Source organism: Pseudonaja textilis, chromosome Z (genome assembly GCF_049901715.1).
Source record: "Pseudonaja textilis isolate UNSWEBS1 chromosome Z, rPseTex1.2, whole genome shotgun sequence".
Lineage (NCBI taxonomy): Eukaryota > Metazoa > Chordata > Lepidosauria > Squamata > Elapidae > Pseudonaja > Pseudonaja textilis.
This window is the reverse complement of record NC_142008.1, coordinates 96,625,364-96,649,386: the sequence shown is the minus strand read 5'-3', so window position 1 is coordinate 96,649,386 and position 24,023 is coordinate 96,625,364. Positions and strand designations below refer to the sequence as shown.

The 24,023-nt window shown below is 37.2% G+C and overlaps 1 protein-coding gene across 1 annotated transcript in view; it reads right to left on the bottom strand.

The window, feature by feature from the left end:
* The window catches only part of KPNB1 (karyopherin subunit beta 1), a 45,887-nt gene extending 22,587 nt beyond the window's left edge, over window positions 1-23,300 (bottom strand). Inside the window, 10 exon segments of the mRNA XM_087916670.1 lie at window positions 3,798-4,022; window positions 5,289-5,390; window positions 7,087-7,197; window positions 7,590-7,679; window positions 8,338-8,397; window positions 14,730-14,882; window positions 15,625-15,825; window positions 16,133-16,315; window positions 21,656-21,714; window positions 23,085-23,300. Of these exon segments, the coding sequence (XP_087772796.1) occupies window positions 3,798-4,022; window positions 5,289-5,390; window positions 7,087-7,197; window positions 7,590-7,679; window positions 8,338-8,397; window positions 14,730-14,882; window positions 15,625-15,825; window positions 16,133-16,315; window positions 21,656-21,714; window positions 23,085-23,124 (1,224 nt within the window). The 5' untranslated portion in view covers window positions 23,125-23,300.
* Window positions 23,301-24,023: the final 723 nt, after the last annotated feature.

Below are 24,023 nucleotides of genomic sequence, written 5' to 3'. Positions count from 1 at the left end.
ATAAACAGATAAGGCTGAAAGCAGCAGTCCTCGCAAATAAAGGCAGCAACCAGGAATCTTCACTGATAACAGCTGTAGTTAGCCTTCACAAGATAGTCCAAGTTAATAGTTCCAATAAATCCAAGTCCCAACAAGATATTTCAGGTTTAAATCCTCCAAGCCAAAGTCTTCAGTTCTCCTTGCAAACAGTTTGTTCCCAACAGAGTGCAGAGTCATCCCTCTCCCTTTATAGAGCAGCAGCTAATTAGTCTAATTACTGATCTGCCCTCCTCCTGTGCTCCCGTTGGTTTCTTCTCGTAAGGAGACGCCTGCTTCTGACATCCACCCAGCGATTATCTAAATTATTACTTTCACCTGAAGACTCCATAAGTTCCTCGGGAACGGCTGATAACCTGATTGAGAAGCCGAGGAGGTTGAAGGTTCAGGCCGGTCCTGCAAATCAAATGTGACCTCCCTTGTAACATTCGCCTCCTCCTCTTCATTGAAATCACTAATACTTGCTGATTCATACAAGTCCTCCTCGCTGGAGCTTTCATTCAAAAAACCTGTAGCTGATGCCGGAATCACAACACATGTGTATACACTACACGCACAATTAGGCAAGAAGGTATTTTGACCGTATCATTTTAATACATATTTTCACCTCTAAGACTTGCTTAGTGGATATAAGCATATTAGGTGATGTATATTTGTATGAGGGTGTGACCTAAGGAGATGAACACCCTATATTAAAATATGCATATTAGGCAGTATTTTTCCCTCAGGCAAAATGGGCCAAAAATCTGACTCTGAAAAGTCAAAAGTTGCAAAATATCTTTCAGAAGGATGCAGCACTCTTGAAATTGTGAAGGTATTGGGACATGGTCACAGAACCTTCATGCATTTTGTTGCAAATGGTCAATAGGGTTGCATAAAATGTGTTGAAAAAAAGATGCATATTAAGTGCCAAAAATTTGAGAGGAATCAAATGTGAATCTACCACAAATTATTATCCCTTAGTGCTATTGTATTCCAGAACCGCAACCTATCTGGAGTGCCCAGAAGTATAAGGTGTTCACTATTCAGAGACATGGCCAAGGTAAGGAATTCTGAAGCCCAATCACTACTAAATGATACACTTAAGTTGAAACGGCAAGATTGGGGCCAGAAATATCTGAAGACAGATTAGGTTTTATGGACTGATGAAATGATAGTGACTCTTGATGGGCCAGATAGATGGGCCCATGGCAGGATCAGTGATGGGCACAGAGCTCCATTTTGACTCAGACGCCAACAAGGTGGAGGTGGGGTATTGGTATGGGCTGGTATTATTCAAGATGAGTAATAATTGGACCTTTTCAGGTTGAAGATGGACTCAAAACTGATTCCCAAACCTACTGCTAGTTTTTAGAAGACACTTTCTTCAAGAAGTGGTAAGGGGAAAAAGTCTGCATCTTTCAAGATCATGTTTTAATGCAGGACAGTGCTTCATCGTATATATCGAAGTACTCCACTGAGCGGCTAGCCAATAAAAGCCTTAAAGATGAAAGAATAATGACATGGCCCCCTTCCTTACCGGACCTAAACTCTATTGAGAACTTGTGGGCCCTGCTTGAATGGGAAATTTAAGAAAATCAGTACACTTCTCTGAACAGTGCCTGCTACTGCACAAAAACTGAACGCCAACAGATCAAGAAATTGACAGATTCCATGAATGGAAGGCTTATGACCATTATTGGAAAGAAGGGTGCCTATGTTGGTCATTGATAAAGAATCTTGTACATTTTTATTTGTACATTTTGAGTTGTTTATTATTCTCAGATGCAAATAAATGAGATGGGAAAATTTTCATTTTTCATTTAGTTGCATAATAATTCTGCACATTAATAGTTGCCCAATAACTGTGCACATATATTCTCCTAAAAAAGCCAAAACCTCATTTTGATTTCTTAAATATTCAGTTTTGAGGTTTAAGATTTGAATTGACAAAGAGCACTGTAATTGTTCAATAATGAAATTAATCCTCTAAAACACAACTTGTCTAATTGTGCAGTGTATGTATATATATGAAATTACTTAAGTTCATTGCTGCAATGGCAAACTTAACATAGTACCAGAAAATGTTTATTTTTTGATATGTTACTAATATCAGACGTAATGTGCAGAACGTACAGTAATTGCAAAATTACCAGCATATATTCATAACAGAAATTTGACAATTTAAACAAGAATGGCTTCGATATATATTACATACTGCATTTTATTTAGCAACTGCAGTTAAGACTGGGAGCTTGGTTGTTAAGCGAAGCAGTTACTAAGAGAAACTGAAATAGTCTTCAGCTTTCCTTTCCTTTATAGTAAATGCAAGGAGTTGGTAAAGTTGCTTTTTCATTACTGTGAATAGATCTAAATGAGGCAATGTAATTAGACAAATTTAAGCATTTGGAGTATATTCTTTAAAGTTTTTAGAGCACATTTTAAAAGGGAAAAAGAGGAACTGAAATAAGAAATACAAATATATATCAGAGTACAACAATGAAGTTAGAAATTAAATATTTATCTGTAGTGTTTTAAATGGTAGAAACTCTGGCACTCTTCAAAAAGATCTCTAAAATATTTTTGTTTATTGTTAAAAATTTCAAGTATTTTCTTTTTTCTGGTTAATTTGTCAGCACCAATGCACTGAGTACTAATTGTATAACTTTTGTAATTTCTTTGTCCACTTACAGATGCCAAGTCTTTGCATCATTTTGATTTAATTTTTTTTAAAAAGAAATCCTTTTCACAAATCTTAGGATGCAAACTGGATCACAAATGAAAACAGCTCTTTTCAGATCTTTGATTCAATTCAAGTCAATATAGTATTTTAAAGGCAATCACTAATCCCTTGAACTAGGCACAAAATTAACTGAAAATAACTGTAAAGTAAGTCTGATGTGCCAATGTCTTTCAGTTTAAATCACAGGATCTAGGAGAAATGTAATTGTATAGACTGTTTTGAATTACTGTACTGTATCACAAAAGTGCAGGAAAAATATAGTTCATCTATACTGCACCAATATTGCTTTGTGCTAGTTCTGAATCTTTTGTCCCTCAATTGGCAGTTGTCAAAATGAAAGACCAACACAGATTTTAGTCTTCTAACACAGAATATGTAAGAATTACTACAAGTAAGTTGTTCTGTATTTATAAAGTGATATCAGAATCTGATATGATTTGCCAGTATTTCAGCCAATAAAAATATGTTCTTCAAATATGGTGCTTTGCTAGACATGGGATAGATTATCTCCCCATCACTTACTCCTCAAAATCACTGCAGAAGGCAGAGGAACCCATTCACTTCTCGGATCACAAGCAATTAAAGCAGAATATAATTATAACAGTTGTGTTTTCTTGTCATGGTGTCCTTTTTTAGAAGGAAAGTGGAATAGAGCCTTTCTTAAAGGTTCCTGTCACTTTGTAGTACCAGAGCAATATATTATGCTACAAGGCTGAAATTTCAGACCTTTTGTACCAAACAATGGTTGCACCAACAGTATTGTGATTGTAGCACGTACTCATTTGATCAAAATGATACCAAATTAAATGTGTAGTATATTTAAGATAAATTCATTTTGGCCCTAGGGTCAATTCAACATAATGTCGAGTACATACCTGGTCTTTACTTTATTCCTAATGAAACTGATATTATCAGAATATTATGAAATAATTTTAAATCAAAAAGAAACATAATTAATATAATTACAAATAGTTATCTAGTTTGCAAGCCTTCATTTCAAAAGAAATGGACTCATATTTTTAGCACAAGCCTCTCTCACCTGAATAACAAGAGGTTTTAACTGGTTTGGTTCTGGGCCTTCTAAAATACATCCAAATGCCATGACAGCAGCATCTCGATATCGCCAATCTATATTTTTAATGTGTTCTTTAATGAAGGGCAAAACATGAGGTACAATGTCATCCTCACAACAGGTTGCCAGAAGCATCAAGCAGACCCCAGCTGCTTTACAGGGATTCCAGTCATCATCATCATCATTCTCATCCTAAGTGGGGAAAAATGGGAAGAAATCGTATTCAGGATTATACTTTAAATGTCTAAATGTCATTTTATAATAAATTTGATTAGATTTCGGGTAGGAACATTGATTTGTCGAAGTATTTGACAATCTCATAACAATTCAATACTTTGCAAATTAGGAAAAAGTTGTCAGATTTTGAATACCATCCCAACATTTGCCAAAAACTCAGTAATAAGATAGTGATCTGAGACAATGTAATGACAGGTAGATAAATGATTCCTTTAAAAGCAAAGTAATAAGAATGATACAATAGAGATGAATATAATTTGGCGCAAGATTAACAGAAACATCAACAGCTGCAGCTTCAGTGTAGCCACAATAGTATTAAATTGGTATAGATTGTCAAAATAATGCTTTTTAAATTATAGTGATAAAAAAATAATTTCAAAGGGAATCAGGAAGGGAAACAGGAAACACCTTTTAGCTTTTTTCAGGGAAGAGAACTTCAAGCACCTGTCTCCAATTGAACAACAGACAGTATGCAATAATTTTGGAATACTACATATGGCTATGAACAAAGGATTGCATTCATTCATAAATTGGAAGTGCGTAATTCTTATTATAATGCACTGTCAATTCATGAATGAATGCAATCTCTACAGGATTACCACAAATATTTCATAATCTTTTTGCATTAAAGTTATAGATTAAACCAAAAATTACCTGAAATTAGAACACGGTTTCTTTCTGTAGGACCAGGATATTTTAGGCTTGTTCTTAATTTTTTCACAATAATTACTATGCCAGTCTTCCCCAGCCCTGATGTCTTCCAAGATTTTAACTACCTATCTGTAAACCCAGACCAAACAATAAAATATACTAGATGATTTTCAATGCAGGATACCAAGCTGATGAAAACTATAGGCCTTGAAACTATAGATAGTACTTTAGTTAATGAAAAGGTAACTTTACTTTTCCTGGTATCACCTGATTGAAATTCAGATGCTTCATAACTGGCAAGTGTTTACAACTCTGCAGTGTCTCACAGTCAAATGGTTACCATATGCAGGCTTCACAACCAGCTTCCAACAGGCATAGTCAATGAAGAAGCAATCATATGAGGTCTTGCTTAACAACCATGGCAGAAGTGTGGCTGTAAATCTGTTATATATTTTGTGTTTGTTTGTATGCACACACACACACACACACGATGCATCACAAAGCAACAGACGTGCCAGTCCTAAGGATGACCTGTATATTGGAGAAAAGTCCATCATATACATTATTTACCTGTTTTGTCAATGTTTGTGTCAGAATTGGAACTAGATACTGGAGAGCACCCTTGGCATAGAATTTACTAGTATGCTCTGGAGGTCGTCCTTGTTCTGCTGCCTATGAAAGAAGTAATACAAATGTCTTAATTTGAGCTAAACATGTATTTGTGCCCCTTCCTTATCTGAACTGAGATACGTACATTTTCCTTTGAAAATCTCATGAGAATAACGTTATACTGCAAGGTTGATTGCTAACGTATATTTAGTATATATGCAAATACGTGAATAAATGGGTAATGGATAACATAAACAATTATTACATGAACTTGATTATTTACAATAGCATTATTGACCAAAGTTTCATGAATCGTTATCTCTTATCTCCATTTGATCACTAAGAATAAATTCAACCATTCTAATTCAAAGTCAAAAGACTTTAAGTTTTTATAAACTTACCCCTACACGACAGAGAGAATTAGAGAAGAATACAAGGGTGGTACAAAAAATACAGAAAAAATAAAAATGGTTCCAATGTGTAAAGTTATGTTAATAGATAGTATAAAGAAGAATATTTGATGGAATTATGAAAAACAAACGATTAAAAATTATATGCAGATAGTTGCAAACATATAGTCAAAGAAGAAACAACTAGGATTAAAATAAAATGTGTAATAAGCTTGATGAAAAAATATTTGGATGGGAAAAGGGCTAAATACGATACATCTACCAAAGTAAATCAAACATTTAAATTATGAAATAGTTTAGATTAAAATTAATGTGACAGAATGGAGAAGTATGTTTATTTTATATATTTATTTATTCCATTTCTATAATCTCCTATCTCAATCCAATTGATTCCAATCAATATCGCCTGAAACGGGCCAAAAATGGAATGCGTGGAAGCTGAAAAGGGGAAGTGTGGAAGCTGAAAACAGGATGTGGAGGCTGAAAATGGGGCATGCGGACGCAGCAATAGGAGATGGCAATCCCTGCAGCCTGAAACAGTTGATCGTCAGGAGGCCAATCCAACTGACAATCAGCTGCTTGTACTAAATTGCTTGGAGGCAGAGACCAAAGGGACCGCCGGATGGGCGGGGCTTCGGCAACATTCGCTGTATAAGACACAGACATTTCCACCCACTTTTGGGGACCGGGGAAGAAGTGTGTCTTATACACCGAAAAATATGGTATGTAATTGGGGATAAGAATATGAGCATGTATGTTTGTGAGCAGGCAATACTATTCTGCTTGTTTGAAACCTAAATTATTTTTACTAAATCCTATACGAAGTACATGTTTGAAAAGTAATCTATCAAATATCATGAGTATGTTTGAAATTTTTTTAAAAATCAAGTGAACTGCAGCAAAGTAGCCAACAATTAAGATAATTTTGAATAAATAAATGTTTACTGAAAACAAGAAATTGATTAAAAATTTTAAAGATTTGCAAACGCTGATACAAAGCTCCAGGTAGTATGTGCTGTGTTGCAAGAAATATTTGTAACATAGCAACTAGTGCACAACTCTCAGATGTGAACCAATCAGGAGTAAAAGTTGAATACAGCAGAAATAGAGTGCTATTATATTGCTTACGTGTATAAAAGTATGTCTATAATTTTTCAAATATACATCCCAATGCAAAAAAAAATAAATTCTCTCAGTTAGCAACCTTGGGTCTCAAGATTTATAGATGTATGCATCACTTAAGTCAGAGTGGTGCATGATGTTTCATCATAGACCAAAGATTTTTGTAAAACAGAATTGTCATAATTAGTAGAGTCAGAAAATATAATATTTGCAACTCTTTAACTTACTTCTGAAGCTTCTATAGCCAGGTCCATTTCTTCATCACAGACATTTGACCAGAACTCTATACCTTGCAGAGCCACTTCATCAATATCACTTTTCATGGCTTCAATTGTGATCTTTAGAAAAACAAAAGCAACATTAAACCAGTATTTTCTGCTCCATCAAAGAGTAGTAATTTAAAGCACATAAATTAAAAAAGGTAAAGGTTTCCTCTGCTGACTCTAGTGGGCAATGCTCATGTCCGATTCACAGCCAAAGAGCCATTATTTCCATGGTCATGTGGTTGGCATGACTATATGCCAAAGGTGCATGGAACACTCTTACTTTCCCACTGAAGTGAGACTTACTTATCAACATGCTTTTTAACTGCTAAGTTGACAGGAGCTGGGGCAAGTAGAAGTCCATGATGTGGTACTTGGTCTTGAACCTGGTCTATGACTGTAATAAATTGAATTGAACTAAACTGAACATAAATATTTAATCTCAAATCCCACTTGTGAATACTCACAGCAAAAAGTGCAGGACCCATGTATGTTTCCATGTATTGATAATAAAGGGACATAATCTTCACCAAGTTCTGTAAGGCAGCTACTCGCACCTAAATACAAAAGCAAAAGAATAAGTTCTAGGCAAAGAGGAAAACACCAATGACTCATCTACTACATGAATGAAATAAACCTAGTATTCAAATTACTTTAACCAAATATTTTAGAGTTTATTCCTAATTTTAAAATTACAGATAATGAAAAATGGGAAAAGAACTACAAAGCACTGAGCTCAGAAACAATACTATTTCTGACAATATTATAGCAACAAATCTATATTTTTACCTATAAAAAGCAAGTTCCTTTCTTATATTGTTTTTCTTTTACTAAACTAGCTTCACGCATCGCTTATCATGCCATCCCTTTTATTTGATTAAAGACCACCTCAAAACCCTAGCCACCTATGTAATGCACATAATTACTCATTTTTCATTCTGATTATAACTAAACTGAAGATACAAAACAAATCTCTTTACTTTCATACTGTGTCACTCCCTATGTCACTCCCTTTGTCTGATGTTAATCTTTTTGGGACAGACATCTATCGTTGGTTTTATTTTTATATAAATCCAGAAACCAACGAATGTATTGATAACATTGTATAAAACATTTGGTGAAGAATCCGTTTACAGCCTTTATCATCCTATTTTTTTGGAAACAGCTTTATACTTTTCATACATTGAAACCTCTGGAAAAGTATTTCAGGCTTACCCTTGTATCAGAACACTGTGTCGCTTCACAGACTACTTGCATGATAAAGTGCCTTTCAGACTGGAATTTTTGAATAGAAAGAAAAATGCAGTTAGGTCCAAAAGTTACAAAATATACTTCAAATTAAAATACAGGTAAATAAAATATAGTCCTCTGGTAATCAATGATTTGATTTGGATTATGTGCTATCAAGCTGGTTTCGACTCCTAATAATCATACAGAACTTCTCAATGATTCAAATTTAACACACAACTTTATTTTACCAAGCAAATGCAATGTAAAATAACCTTTTCAAATATTTGATTGAGGAATACATGAAGCATCTTCCATATAAATCAGACTTGTGTGTGATCTTGGGTGGCTGGGGCGGGTGTGGCCAGGGTAGGTGTGACATCAGTCAGGTGTGCCTCCCAGTGCAAACAGGCTCCTGAGCTCCATTTTCAGCTGTGTTGGCCTCTTGCAACCCTCTGCCAGTAAAAATGGAGCTCAGGGGGACATGCACATTCCTTGCAAGCTGTTTTCGGCTGGGATACTTGCCACCCTCTGCCAATGAAAACAGAGCTCAGGAGGGACACATGCGGCCCTCCCGAGCTCCAGTTTCACTGGCAGAGGCACCAGGGACCAGTCTTTCGCTTTTTCCAAGTTGGCCTCTTGGGCCAGATCTTAGCACCTGCGGACCCCCAGGCCTTAAGTTTGACAACCTTGCATTAGACAGTCAAGATATTTTATTTCTTCTTTCATTTACTTGAACATTTGTTTTCATTCATATTTTAGTTTCCTTAGCAGTATATTAATGATAAAACAGAAACTAAATCCAAAAGGAAGACAACAACTGAAATTCCCTGCAACTCAAAACAACCTGCTTATCTTATAAACATTTCTTCCTAGACTTGTAAATTATACCGTGGTAAATATATCTTCATAAACTTTCAGAAAGAAGCACACAATGCCTCTCGCTGCAAGATCAGAACCATTTTTATACAGGTTCAGGTTCATTTGATAGATTTATGACATGATTTTTAAAAGATATCTTACTAGAAGCAAACCTAGAGAAAGGCTTGTAAGTGTCTCATAAAATGTTCTGTCTTTATCTGTAACAATAGTTAGTGAAAAAGTAGTCATTCCTTTTTTTAGTTTTTCTGGTGTTTTGCATATTTTTATCAATGAGCCATATAACTATATCATGTAGGTTTTGAGTGGATAAAATAACACCATGTTTTGGAGCCCTGTTTCACTTATTTCATCAACCATTTCATCCAATAAATAATGTATCAATATAAAAAAGTAAAGCCAAATACTTGGAAGCAAACACTTCCCATTAATGGTGTTCATATTATTGTATAGGAACTGTGACCCGTGGCAAATTGCTTCAATTTACTAATGCTTAGGAGTTTTTTTAGCACAAACTTGTTTTAGGCTCGAGAGTGGGGGTTAGCAATGTGTGGCTCCAGAGCCGCATGCTGCTCTTTGGGCCCTCTCCTGCAGCTTTCTGTTGGATGAGCTCACCATTGGCTGGCTCCACCCCTCCCACTCACTCCTTGCCTGCCCTGAGAAGGGAAGGGCGAAGGCAGCGGATGGAGACTTGCTCTGTATTCCAGAGCGGGACTTCTACATGCCTCTTTTTTTGGCTCTTGTTGGTGCTGTGTGCACCTCAGCCGCTGGGGGAGACGTGTGACTTTTCTCCACCCCAAGATACTAGCTGGGCTGGCTGCAGCCAATGCACTGCATTGTAATGGGCTCCAAGAGGAGTGGACGCCGTCTCCCCCATTGTGAAGTGTGCTAAGTTTAAGTGTGCTACGCAGGATGCTACAAAAGCAACGTGCAGGCCATGGAGGCGGCGAGAGCAGCAGGGTCAGTGTCTTGGGGCGGAGAGACACACATCTTCCATATTCCTCTCGCTGCCTCCATGGCCTGCTCACTTGAGTTATTGCAGCACCTTGTGCAACACACTTAAACTTAGCAAATTTCACAATGGGGAGACGGCATCCCCCCCACTCCTCCTGGAGCCCATTACGATGCAGAGCATTGGCTGCAGCCAGCCCAGCCAATGTCTTGGGGTGGAAAGTCACGCGTCTCCCCCAGCAGCGGAGGTGTACACAAAACCAACAAGGATCGAAGAAGAGACAAGTAGAGGGGCACTTTGCTCCCGCTCTGGAATATACAGCAAGTCTCCATCTGCTGCTATTGCTCTTCCCTTCCCTTCTCAAAGAGTGGGAGGTAAGGGTGAGGGGCGGGGCCAGTCAGTGGTGGATTCAGCAGACAAGAAGCCACAGCAGGGGGATGAAAGAGCTTCATTTAATTGGGAACCTGAAATAACTCGATTTAAATCATATGGTAAAAAACAATCAAAGAAAGAACATCAGGGGGAAAAAAAACAACAACCCCAACCTTGCCTGTTTTTGGAAATGGTTCAAGAGGGAACACACACACACACCCACAAATACAAAAGAGTGATGGGGGAAGAAAGAGAGGGAGAAAGAGAAAGGGAGAGAAACAAAGAGATGAGAGAGGAAGAGAGAGAGAGAGAGAGAGAGAGAGAGAGAGAGAGAGAGAGAGAGAGAGAGAGAGAGAGAGAGAGAGAGAGAGAGACTTGTTTCCCAGAGAAAAGAAAATACCAGGAGCCACAAAACCTGGGTAGACGTGGCTTGGGGGGGTGTTGTATGACTGGGAGTGACATTGAGTTGGCCATGCCCACTGAGGTCTTGTGGCTTCCAGTGTTTTCTTTTCTGTGGGAAACAGGAGTGTTTAAGGTTGCAGCCCCCTGCTCTAATGTGATCCTGACACACTACAGGTAGTCCTGGTCATAAGTCATTCCGGTAAGAGGGTCATCACATGACTGACTCAATTTTATGACCTTTTTTTGTGATGGTTAAGCGAATCGCCGTGATCATCAAGTAACAATGGTCCCAACAAAAGACATAACTCAGTTACACGACCGTAGGATACTGCAGTTATAAATACAGGCCAGTTGTTAAAAGTCCAAAATGTGATCACATGACTATAGCGGGGATGAGACACCTGGCTGTCAGAACTTCAATTCTGGGTCATAAGTATCTTTTGGGGGGTCTGTCATTATTCAAAAGTCATTAAATGACAGCTCATAAGTCAAGAACTATCTGTATTCCAAAATAATACATTTATTTTTCTTCGTTCATTCTTCTATAGAGAAGAATTCTTCTATAGAGAAGATATCCTGTTCTGGATAATTATTTTGCTGCATCATCCATGTGTACTTGAGAATAAGCTGATGGATAGTCTGATATTCTTCTGTAGAATTCATACTTTTTATCTTCCCACAAATATAACATAAAGAACTCCATTTGTGGCATATGTATTTATAGAACATTCCTCCAAGTGCTTGCTAGCAAATTTGATATAAGCATTAATAATCCCTTTAGTAAACAATAGCTTCCATCTTGCTAGATTTCCACGAATTCTATTTTTATTCTATATTGGTAGTCATCAAAACCTGCTTTTATTCAAACTAAAAGATCTGAAGATCCCAAAATTTTGATTTTATTTTCTTTGTGACTTGCTGCTCAAGGGCAATTCTGACTAGATGGCTATTTCGGAGACGATTCACTATTGTCCCAAGATGAAGGCTTCTGACAGATTAATAAACCCCCCAGAAATTATAACTCTCCACATTAAACAGATTTAATGACTTTTTTGACTAAGAATATCTACATCTTTATTATTTTGACTGAAGAAAAAAAATCAAGAGAAAGCAGAAGAAAGAAAAGAAAAGAAAAGAAATAAGAGATGTTACGTTGTTATCCCTATTTTTAATACTACTTAGTCATCAGTAGGTCTAAAGATGCAAAGAGCTGGTGATGTTGAGGCTGTATCTCCCAAATAAGCAAATGGTATCTAAATGTGGGATCCTTAGTGCACTCTGAGCTTGATTGTTTTCTTGCAGACATTTAATTACCAAACCAAATAACGTCATCAGTGATTTATGTACTAGTGGCTTGCTCTCGCAGTGTTGGTAGAAATATCTTAGTGGTTCCTTTATTGGACTGTTGTTTACTATTAGTTTGCTTGTCTGAATTGATGATTCCTTGATTGCAATATTGTTGGCACATTGTCATTTTAAGTGCCTGTTGATGATCAATTTATCTTAGTTCCAGGTATCTGGAAATTCTCTAGGGCTTTTGGACTTTGCTTGATCTAGGATGCTCAGTTACTTTGTTGAAAATGTGGTTAACTCTATCTATATAAGATGAGCTTTCTTCAGTCTTTAAATAAGTTTCTATAGAGTAGTTAAAGTTCATAATTTAAAGTTCATAATTTGGTCTATAAGTGTTGTATTTTCTTTTTCAGAATGCCAATGCAAAAGTATGCATTATGCATGGTCATTAAGCAAACATTTATCTTTCTGAGTTGTTCTTATGGACAGACGGTCCAATTAAAATAAAACTTTGCTACTCTGTTTCTTAAACTTTGCAGGCACTTTGCCTAACACATTAAAGTTATGTTGCTATGCTACTGAACTGTTAAATGTCAAATTATTCACTGTGCAATTATATGTATTAGGAAAAAGCATCTAACCAATAATCAAAGTAGTATGTTTGCAATTAAGCTATTTACGGCAGCTTTGAAATAAAGCCATAGCTTCAGTTTTGTTTATAAAGGCACATCAGCTTCTGAGTACAAAAAGCATGCTTAACTGTTGTTTTATCCTATGTTGAATAATAAAGAAACAAAAAACTTAGCAGATATAAAATTATGTACCTTATGGCAGAAAATGGAGCATTTCACTGAATAGAAATGTGCACAAAGTTATGTCTGTTTCCACCAAAAACAAACATTTAAGTTGTTCTGGATTTTGGTAAAACAAAACCTGAAGAAATTCTAGCTTGTTTTTATGTGTTAAGTAGAATAAGGCTGATAAGCATAGCTCACAGGGTTTCCCCTTCATCTACTGTTGATCTGTTTGTACCAGCTTCCCAGCACTTTTGGTGCCTTATTTCTACAATCATGCCTATTCTTCAGGGCAGCATATTCCACCTTTCCCCCATTTTCCAATTGTTTCATTACTTGTTCAACTCCACCATTTCAGCCTGAAATAATCATATTGCCACATTTGGAAAAAATCTGAAGCGTGCTAAGAGGCGAGGGAGCAAAAATGGCTTTAAGTTAGACAAAATGACTTCATTTTGTATGCAATTCTAATTAATCCATATATAATTAAAAATTGCTGCAGAGAAAAAAACCTGCCAGGCTTAAACTGTAAGGGTTACTTTATAAAATAATAGAATTAACATGAAATGTTATTATCAACTGAAACATTTACTAAAAGCTACTTGTGGAACATTAATAGCATTTAGTATGTGTAACTAAATGATTGTACAGCACAAGATTAAACCCTTGTTGCCAAAAAAAGTGTCCATTGTTAGACAAACTCTATAAAGATCACCAATGTTTCATCAGACTTTAGCACAATCAGTTGTGAGACTTATAGTAGTTTACATTTTACTATCTTCTCATTTATAAATTAGAATCTGACTGCACTATTTACATATCAGAAGTTTTACAAATAATACATTGTCTAACATAACATTACTATTTTAATTTTACATAATGCAAAATGTTTGGGTCTTGCTTTAAAAGGAAATCTTAAAAGTCTAACACTACCAAATAAATGGTAAAGAAATGGTTGTATTCATTTTACTTTTGAATGCTTTCATCCTTTTGTAAATAAGTAGAAATTAACCTGTAAGTATTGCTTCTAATTAGAGAAAAAGACCTAGAGTGTTATCAGGATTTCAGAGAAAACAATGAAGCTGAATCCTCATAAAATTATTCTCATAATGCACATATTGATTTTATGACATCTGACACATACTGATTCACTATCATAAACTGTTCATTGGACAGTTGTGCAAATTCTGATTTACAAGGACAATATAGTTGGATGGAAATTAGAAAAAAACTATGAAGCCAATTGAATACGTTATGCATATTACATGCAGGAATTGATATATTATTAATATCAAATTCAAAGATTCAAAAAAACGTATATACTTGGTATAAGAAATATTACCCAGGAAGCCAACTGCTGACTCTATAAACCTTAAAATTTAATTGTCTACATATTAAATTGATCTTCAAACAAGAGCATACAAGAGGTTATGCTGTCATAATCATTTTTATTCACATTATGGCCTGTTTATGTGTATGTCACTTTAATTGTTTACTGTTGTTGCTTGAATAAATGTAAAAGGAATAAATTTTTCAAAACAAGTTCTAAACATGTACAAATCCAAGTCTCAGTCAAAATAGGAATGCATCAGAACTCAGAGTGGTGCATGGTTGCTCATCCTAGACCATGGATTTCACTGGCATTCTTTTCAACCCTTTTTTCATCATACTCCAACATGGTCACTTACCTCTTTGTCAAAGTTTGCTTTGGTGAATTCCAAAGAGTTCAAGAGTGCATTTGTAGCCGCTAATTTCACATTATTACTTGGCTCTTCTTTCCTCATGCCCTGGATGATAGCAGTCAAAATTTCATTGGATTTATCCTGAAGCTGTTCTGGATCCTGAAAAAGAAAGAATATTGTAAACTATGCCTGTATTGCTATACAACCAGCTAAAATGATAACATACCATGTTGTCTAAATTGAGATGTTGTCTAAATTGAGATGCCCAGGTATTTCCAAGTTAGAATGGAGGCCACACTTCACATTAGTCATCAAGTACTTTATTTTCTGGAGATTTGCACCTTATTCAGACACAAAAAGATGAATTATAGGGCTAACTTAAATTGAGTCCTCTGATCTAATCTCCAGCAAAGAGGCAGCTAAATGGAACCTGCCAATGTCCCATTGAATCTTTAAATCTGCCCCATAAGTAGCTGCACAATTAATAAAATTAATTTTCATCTATCACAGACAGAATACAAACAAATTATAGAAAAATTGGACAACAAAACTGTTGCTTTATTTTTCTTGGTTTGCACAGGTTTTGTCCATAAAGTTGCAAGACTTAATAATCTGCTTTGTTCCTTCAAATGATTACATAGTTATAGAGAATAAATATTAGGATTTTCAGTTGGCTTGATCTTTCAAGCCTACAATCACAATTTGGAATAAGCTGTAATAATGTAAGAAAAATTTAAAACATATTCAGAGACAGTATTATTGTGCATTACTCCTTTACTCAGTTAACAAAACATAGGAATGAGCTTTTGATTAAAATTAAGTCAGAGAGTAGGTAATTAATAAGAAAGCACAAGAGGAAAAAAAAGCATAATTTGAAAAACATGTTGAAAGAAACACTTACAATATCCTGACAAATATAGCCAATGGCTTCCAGTGTCGATTCTTTCATATGCTCTGTGCTATGTTGATTTGTAACATTGGCTACTAGCTGAGGAATAAGTTCAGGCCACTGATTCATAGGGATCTCTGCACAGGCGATGCCAGCAACGCACTGTGATGCTGAGCTCGGCCTGTAGGTTTCTGTACCCAAGGTTTGCAAAACCTGTGAATATAAGAGGATCATCATCAGTAGGCAAAATCACAAAGCTGCAATACTGTTAGCACTAAACAATGGACTGCTGTTTTCCTGTATCATTTTTAAAGTTGAGCAAAAACAAAGCATGCCTCCCTGCCTTTTTATTAGAGGTCGTAAGACATATTTTTCTCAACTTGGGAACAAACAAGAAGAGCAGAATGAATTGAAGAAACAGTATTCAACTAAAGATATGTAGTAGCTTTACTACTAAAAACATTTATACTGGTAAAAAAGGACTACAAAATAAAATTTTAAATGCTAAGGTTTAACATACATAATTTTTGACTTCTCTGCGAGCATTGGCATCGATTGCAAGCCATCTCTGTTGATATTGTGCCTTTACATCAGGATCTTTAGACGTCAGAGAATTCTTGATCTGTAAACCAGCTGCAACTCTTGCAACTTGGCTGTTTCCTGGATTTGCCAGCACTCTGGACAGTTCCACAAGGAAAGTAGGCTGGTAACGAAAAAAAATTCAATAATCAAAACTTGTTATATCTTTTTGATCAGCGCAGACATATAAAACTATGACAATCTAAATCAAAACATTTTTCAGTTCTGATCCAAGCAGCACATCTCATCCACATGTAACCAGGCAACACTAAATTCCTTATGTTTGTATACTACTTACAGATCTCTGTTATAATACTCTGTCCTCTACATCAGAGGTCCCCAAACCCCGAGACCACACAAGTCAGCAAAACTCTACCCACACACATATGGGATCCAGGCAGCATATAAAACCACCCAGTCCACAGAAAAAAATGCCCTCCATGGAACCAATCCTGGGTGCCCAAAAGATTGGAGCCACTGCTCTACATCTTTTTTATATAAACATCTCTTTTTATTAATATATAAATTCATTTGTATAGAATTAAATTTTGTTTTAAATTGAAGGTATTCTGCATTTGTTTTCAAGGATTTGAACTTTAAAATGATATACAATTATAGGATATAGAAAAAGCTGAGTTTTTAGCTTACTGGTAATAATGGTATTGAAATCCAATTGTTGCATATTAATTTAGACCATAGCAGCATACTGAGTTTTTATTAAAGTGCATGGTTAGCAGCAAACTAAGACTATGAAATATGTGACTGATCTGACTGCTGGGCAGGAGGAATAAGATACTTAAATTTTTGCTCTGTTATAAAAGATGGGAAATCTTAGGGCTAGAAATTACTAATACCATTTTTATAGCAAATTACATAAGTATTTATGTAAAAAAATGACTTCTCAATAAAGAAAATCAGTATGATCATCAAATGATATTTCAGTACTGAAATAAACAAAATATAGGACTGCTTTTCAAAATATATAGCCAAATATAGCAACATATCCCCAGAAGCAATTTGCTACAATATTAAAAGTAAAAAATAAATTTAAAATCCCTCTTTCCTAAGCTATGATGGTCATCAAGTAAATATTATTATCAATGGTTGTAGAAAGCTTGATGAAAACATAAGAGTGATACTAAATTTGGAGTAAGTTTTATTATTATATTACAAGCAGTTAAGAAGTATAAAATATAGAAAAAAATTACATGATTAAATACCTAAAACATATCCATTAATTTTTGATGGAAATAGAGAGTACAGCAAGATATAAACGTTTCATTAAATTTGAAACATTATTTTCTGAGAGATTGATATATTTAAGGAACAGATTTGCCAGGATTTTTAAAGCTTCAAATAAAAGTTATAAAGCAGTAATTCTATTGCTGTATCTTTAGGTCTTTCCTCAGATTTAATAAATTATTTTGTGAAAATGTTTAACCATTTTTCTAGCTTTTCCCAACACAACACTCTTTTCCCAGGGCTTATTCACAAATAATTAAATATAACCAGTCCTTCCTTCCTCCCTCCCAAAACATGTTATGACTATTATCAACTTCATTTCAATCAGATCACTTTCTTCATACTATTTAATAAAATCCAGATTCTTCTTCTTACATCTTGTCCTTTTATCTTCCCCTATAGCATACCCCAAGGATAAATCTTGGACAAATAGGTAAGATACTATTTAGATCATGCTAATTTTAGGATCTATTGTCTCTTCTTTTTTCCCATGCTGATCAATGAATTGAAATAAAAAGCATGGAAAACAGAAAAATTGTACAGAAAAATATAAAAATATGTATGTGGTAATTAAGTAATCTAGGAGTTTTCCTGGACTCATGACTCCTGTTCGAAGAGCAGGTGGCGATCATGGCCAGGAGGGCCTTTGCGCAACTGCGGGTTGTGCAACAGTTACACCCTTTCCTGGTGTCTGTGGTCCCTACTCACAGTCACTCATGCCCTGGTCACTTCCCATCTTGATTATTGCAACGCGCTCTACATGGGGCTGCCCTTGAAGGGCATCCGGAAGCTCCAGTTGGTACAAAATGTAGCAGCCCACATGGTTTTATGCAGCCTCTGGTGTGCACATGTATCATCTTTCCTGCAGGAGCTGCATTGGTTGCCAATTTGCTTCCAGGTGCAATTCAAGATGCTGGTTGTCACCTTTAAAGTTGTTCATGACTTGGGTCCATGTTATCTCAGGAAACATCTCTTGCCAGTGACATCTACCCGACCCATTAGAGCGGAGGCAGGGAATGCTGCGGGTCCCATCCCTGAGGGAGATACACCTGGTGGAACCTAGAAGAAAGGCCTTCTCTGTAGTGGCTCCATCTCCCTGGAACATCATTCCCCCAGAGATTAGAATGGCCCCCTCATTAATACTATTCTGAAAGGCACTGAAGACCTGGTTTTGCCAGCGGGCCTGGGGAACCCAGAGAGGGATAGAACCCATCAAATGGCTAATGTGATCTGCTATCATCGGAGGGGGGGGGGGGAATTGGTTTTTGTTTTTCCAAATTTTGTTCTATTGTACTTTACTAATTTATTTCTTTTTGTTACTTCTTATTTTTATTTTTTGTTTTAAATATGATTTTACATTGTGTAAGCTACCTCTAGTCACCATGGGTGAATAGGCAGCAATATAAATCAAATAAATAAAAAATAATAATAAAATAAGTTAATCAGGGTACACTTTAAACCTTTTACAGCATAGAGGTAGTAGATTTCATTTTATAATTCCTTCATTGTTTTCCTATCCAATCATAATGTATTTTGTAAATTTGATTTTTTTTAACATGTATATAATCTCTGGATTAAGACAAGGAATGTAATTGTGAAATTTATCTTTTTCTTACGAAGATAAGTAACAAGCCATGAAGAGTAAGCAACTTGTCAAGATCCCAAACCTTAATTTAGCAGTCTGTTATGCAGAGAGTAAATAAGTGTTATAGCACTTTTTCACAGTTTTATTTCAAAACTGTTCTGCTACCAAGGAACAAAAGTGAGAATTGCACCTTAACAAGTCAAAGCACATTCTGAAATTAATATCTACCAAAGAAAGGGGTGAAATAAATGTTTATCTGTTCCCTATTCTCTTCTATGAATCTCATACATGATTATTCATCTCAAGACACAATGTAACAAAAAAATAGGATAAGCATAATAGTGGAACACTTAATCAATATTTCAGCATTTAATTTACAAAATATCGTTCTCTAGAAATCTTTATTTGACCCTGCTGGCCAGAAATAGGAACTGTTGTCTAGGACTTCTAGAGGACATAAGTTTGAAGAAAAAAAAGCAGATACTTTGCAGTTATTGGAACTGAACCATGGAAATTAAATTTTCAAATCTCAGTTTAGCCACAAAGAATCCTACCTGGCCTAGGCCCATTAATTGCTCCCAATATATTTTGAAGAGCTACTATAAATATATGCATTTTCTTTCAAAGGGATACATTTTCTTTTAAAAGGTGGACTGAATACAAAGGTGATCTCTTTTTCAAAATTTGATGCCATCACCTTAAGAATCTATGGATGTTTTGCATCTTTCTGAACAATTGGAACAATCTGAGAAGTGTATCTTCATTGATAATTCACATTATTCTACCATTTAAAATGTTTAATTTTCAAAGAAGGATGTATTTTGCATAGTAAAAATTAATTTCACATTTGGCTAGCACAATTCAGTTATTTGATACAGACTTTCTGAAACACAACAATCTAACTGTAAAAAGAACCCTGCCTATCAACCAGCGAATAGTATGAATAATACTGAGACAGCTTGGTCTGGTGGTTAAGCCACCAGGATAAAAAATGGGAGTTTGTTAGTTCTAGCACTGCCTTAGCATGAAAGCCTGCTGTGTAAACTTGAACCAGTCACTCTCAGCCCAATTAACTTCATAGAGTTGTTGTGTAGAAAATAAGAGAAAGGCAGCATGCTCTGTCTTGAAGTTATTTGTAAAAATAATAAAGGTGGTATACAAATAAATAAATATCCTATGAAAGTATTCCAGAATTTTTGTGTAGGTTTTTAGGGAAAAAAACAATCATACTATATAAAAGTGTTAATATTAATTATTGCATTAGCAATGAAAGTAATAAGCTGTTCAGTAATAAATGTACAATTGTCATAGATTTACTTATTGCAGTGCCAAGAAAGTGTAACCCTAACCCTTTAAAAATTAGTTGACTTGCAATTTTAGTGTTAAGAAAAAGAAAATGTTCTAAGTACCTGTATAAAACTCAGACATCATTTGCTGATAATATATGTACTCTGCCAACATTGCCAATGAAATAAAATAAATTTAGTAAACAAGCCTCAATCTTATAGTCTGAAAACTTATCTCTGGAATATGTGACCAGTTAAAAATCAACTACTGAAAAATTCTCTTTGGATGAATGCCATGCAAAAAATTTATCCCCAATAGTTTTGATACTACACACTATTTTATTATCTTCTATTTCTGCTTTTTTTTAATTATCAACTGCAAAGGCTCAGTATCATAACCAATTACACTTAATTTTTATTCTTATTCTAGTTTAAGGCTTTACAATGAATATATCTTGTGATTCAGTAAATGTAATAGTTACCAAAATAGCTTCCTTATAAATTGTGAATTAGACTTAATTCACTGTTCAGGACTAGACTTATAATACATTATTCTGGTACTTTTATCAACTAATGGGTGAAATGCTTAGTACTTTCATTTGGCTACTAATATTGCTCTGAATCAATCCTTTCCAAAATAGGGATGAATGAGGTATTTCACAAATAATCTGTATTATAATAATCTGTATTCAGAGACAGGTCAAGTCTGTTTTCAAACTAAAGAACAAATAATTGTGTGAGAGTCTAGCAAAATGTATACATAGGCAACGCCTGGTAAAAAAAAAATTCACATCTATGAAAAACACTACAAAAACACGAGGAAATGAACAAAAATGGAAGAGCAGGAAAAGTATAGAAAATGGGGGACGATCCGCAGGCAGAACAAGAGAATCTTTAGACTAGGGAAGAAGAAAAAAACGAAACCTAGTAGGCCTGATTATGAGCTCAACGGCTCTTTCAAGAGAACCTCCTGCGCACTCCCTTGGCTGACGATACACGCCGGCTTCCCCACATGGCCGGCCCCGCAGGCCTAATCTAACCACCCTCCCCCTCACTTTCCCTCCATGCATGCAGCGCGGTAGGTCCAAGCTGCCCTCCCCTTCCTTTTCCCTCCCGCGGGTCAGGATCGCGTTTATGATTGGATGGCGCGACTCTCGAGAGCTTTGCCATTGGCTGCTTCATGCTTGCCCCCCCCACCCGCGAGAGAGAGAGAGAAGAAAAAGCCTACGGTTAGGCTGCGCCCCTCTAAGGCGGCTCGGCCTGCTCTGATCTGTGTCTTTTTACACAGGGAAAATATTGCACTTTCGCAAACCCCACCCAAATTCAGCTCAACAGTTATGTTTTCCCTTACCAGGTTCTCGATGGCTGCCTGTTCCAGGAACTTCTGAGCTGCTTCAAGCTCGGTGCAGTCTGCAGAAGATGGTTGGGGGGAGAAAATGCATCTAGGAGTGTCAGTGGGGACCCTAAAGCTCAATTTCAGCCCAACAGTAGCACCCGAACCCCCTCGCTTTTTTTCCAGCAATCGCTCTTTCTGCTTAAACTCACTGGATTCTGAATATGAAGGTGTTCAACACCTCTCGGAGCCCCCACCAAAGACAGAGGTCCCGGACGCATCTCATTTTCCATCAATCAGTACCGCACAGAAGTTGGGGTTCAAATGAGAAACGCCTCTTAGGGAACGTTACAAGTACAGTATAACCGTAACCTCACTCCTCCACAGCTAATAATTTTGTTTGTATGATGTTTTATTCATGTTGTGTATTAATGATCGCATGACTTCTATGGATGCTGTATGCTAAATAAAAATTAAGAACTTATTCACAACGAATGCCTTTTAAAGATTTCGGGGAGAAATGCATTAGACGTTTTTTAAAATACCAGTCCGTCTCGAGCCCCATTGTCACAACTCTCCCAATTATCATAGCCAATCTCGGCCCAGAGATTTTGGCCTACACCGGACCTGAACTAACATAAATATCGGGCCTCAACCTCATTGCGGACGCGGCTTTCATTGCCACCCTACCTTAAACCTCATGGAGGCATTGGCATTACGGTTGACCCGAGGTGAGGCCATCGCCTTTTCTCCCAGCAGCTTCCGTCTCCCCATGCTCCCCAGCGCATCTAAGCAGCAGCTCTCGGACGAGAAGACTTACCCCACAGTCATATGCTAAGGAATCCCCACCCCACCCTTAACCCATGTGCCACGCAAAGCACTCTCATTCCCACCCTCAAGACCCTTTCCTCCGATACCATTCAGCGAATTCATTAACTTGCGTCCAAAGCTACCTTCTTCCATACACGTGCACCATTACCCGCATGTTCTGACCCTACTAATATGTGTGTGTATGTGTCCGAGCCAGTCTAACTAGGGGATTCGCAATCCCTCCCCCCCATCGCACAAATGATAAAATTCACGCTTGCCCCTCCTTTTCCCTCCAACCACGGGGCCCAAAGCAAGCCTTTTTCTTTATCCCCAAGGCTAGAGACGAAAGCCGACTCTTCCAACGGCCCCGAATCCTCAAAGGGAGGGTAGTTGCTTCCTCCTTTACCCCTTTTCCCACTCCTTCTCCCTTAAACCATTTCCTCCCTTCAAACAACGGCTAACGCCTTCCCCACAGCCACATATACGCTATGCCTAGATGCCCTTCCCTGCCCCCAATCTCCCCCCTCTTGAAGCGGGGAGATGTTTTCAATCCTACCCGTTCCTCCCTCTGCAGCACATCTAGAAACAAGGGTAGCGGGGAAGGGGGGGGGGCTGTAGGAGTTTCTTTCTCCTTTACCTGGGGAAACCGTCTTCTCCAAAATCGTAATGAGCTCCATGGTGTTGGCGGCGGCGGTGAGGTGAAGCTAGGAAGGAAAGGGGGAAAGGGAAAAGGATCGGAGTCGGTGATCGCCGCCGCTGCGCCCTCCGCCTGCCCGCTCAGTCGGCCGGTCGGTCTCCCTTCGCGCGCTCTTCACTTCTCCCTCAGCTGCGGGGCGGCCCCACCCCCGGCGGAAGCGACTGGAGTCTCCCCTACAACTTCCCCTCCCCCTCCTCATACACAACTCCTTCTGGCGGCGGAAGGAGGGGAGGAAAAAAGGAAGAGGGGAGGAGAAAGCGCGCGCTCTCGCTCTAAACGACCTAAAATGAAGCTTTCCAGCGAATGCGACTCAGAGAAGCGGGGGAGGGAGGAAATTAAAACACAAATCAACGTGCCTTCCCGCAGCCACCCTGTTAGGGACGCTAATTCATTGCCCTGCTTTCTGGCCGATTAACTGGGCAGGCCTGCCAGGCCTTAAGTCTGCCTTCAGGCACGTAACGTTCGTGCGTATGCAGCGTGCTCACGCAAGCCAATTCTTGCCAAGGCGCATGAATATCTCCACTGCTCCTTTTCAACCGGCCAACGCCCGCCTTCCCGCCTTCCCACGCTGATTGGCCATTATGGCTCGCACGTCATGAGGCTGACAGGTCGAAAAGAACGCACGGTTTCAAAAACTTTGTATTTAAAATAAGCTATGTAGGGTTAATTAAACCAGAAAGCCTATGCCCTTATATTAGGGAAGAGATCAAAATATTCGGAATTTATGTCTGAGTACACAAATTCGGTGAAGCATTTCTAGATTTTTCTTGATTTATAGTGAACGAAAACCTTTACCTGTTTTGCAAATGTGTAATACTAGTAATACTATTTTATATTGCCTGGTGTTCATATTACTCTGCAAATTATGCGATAGTTTGA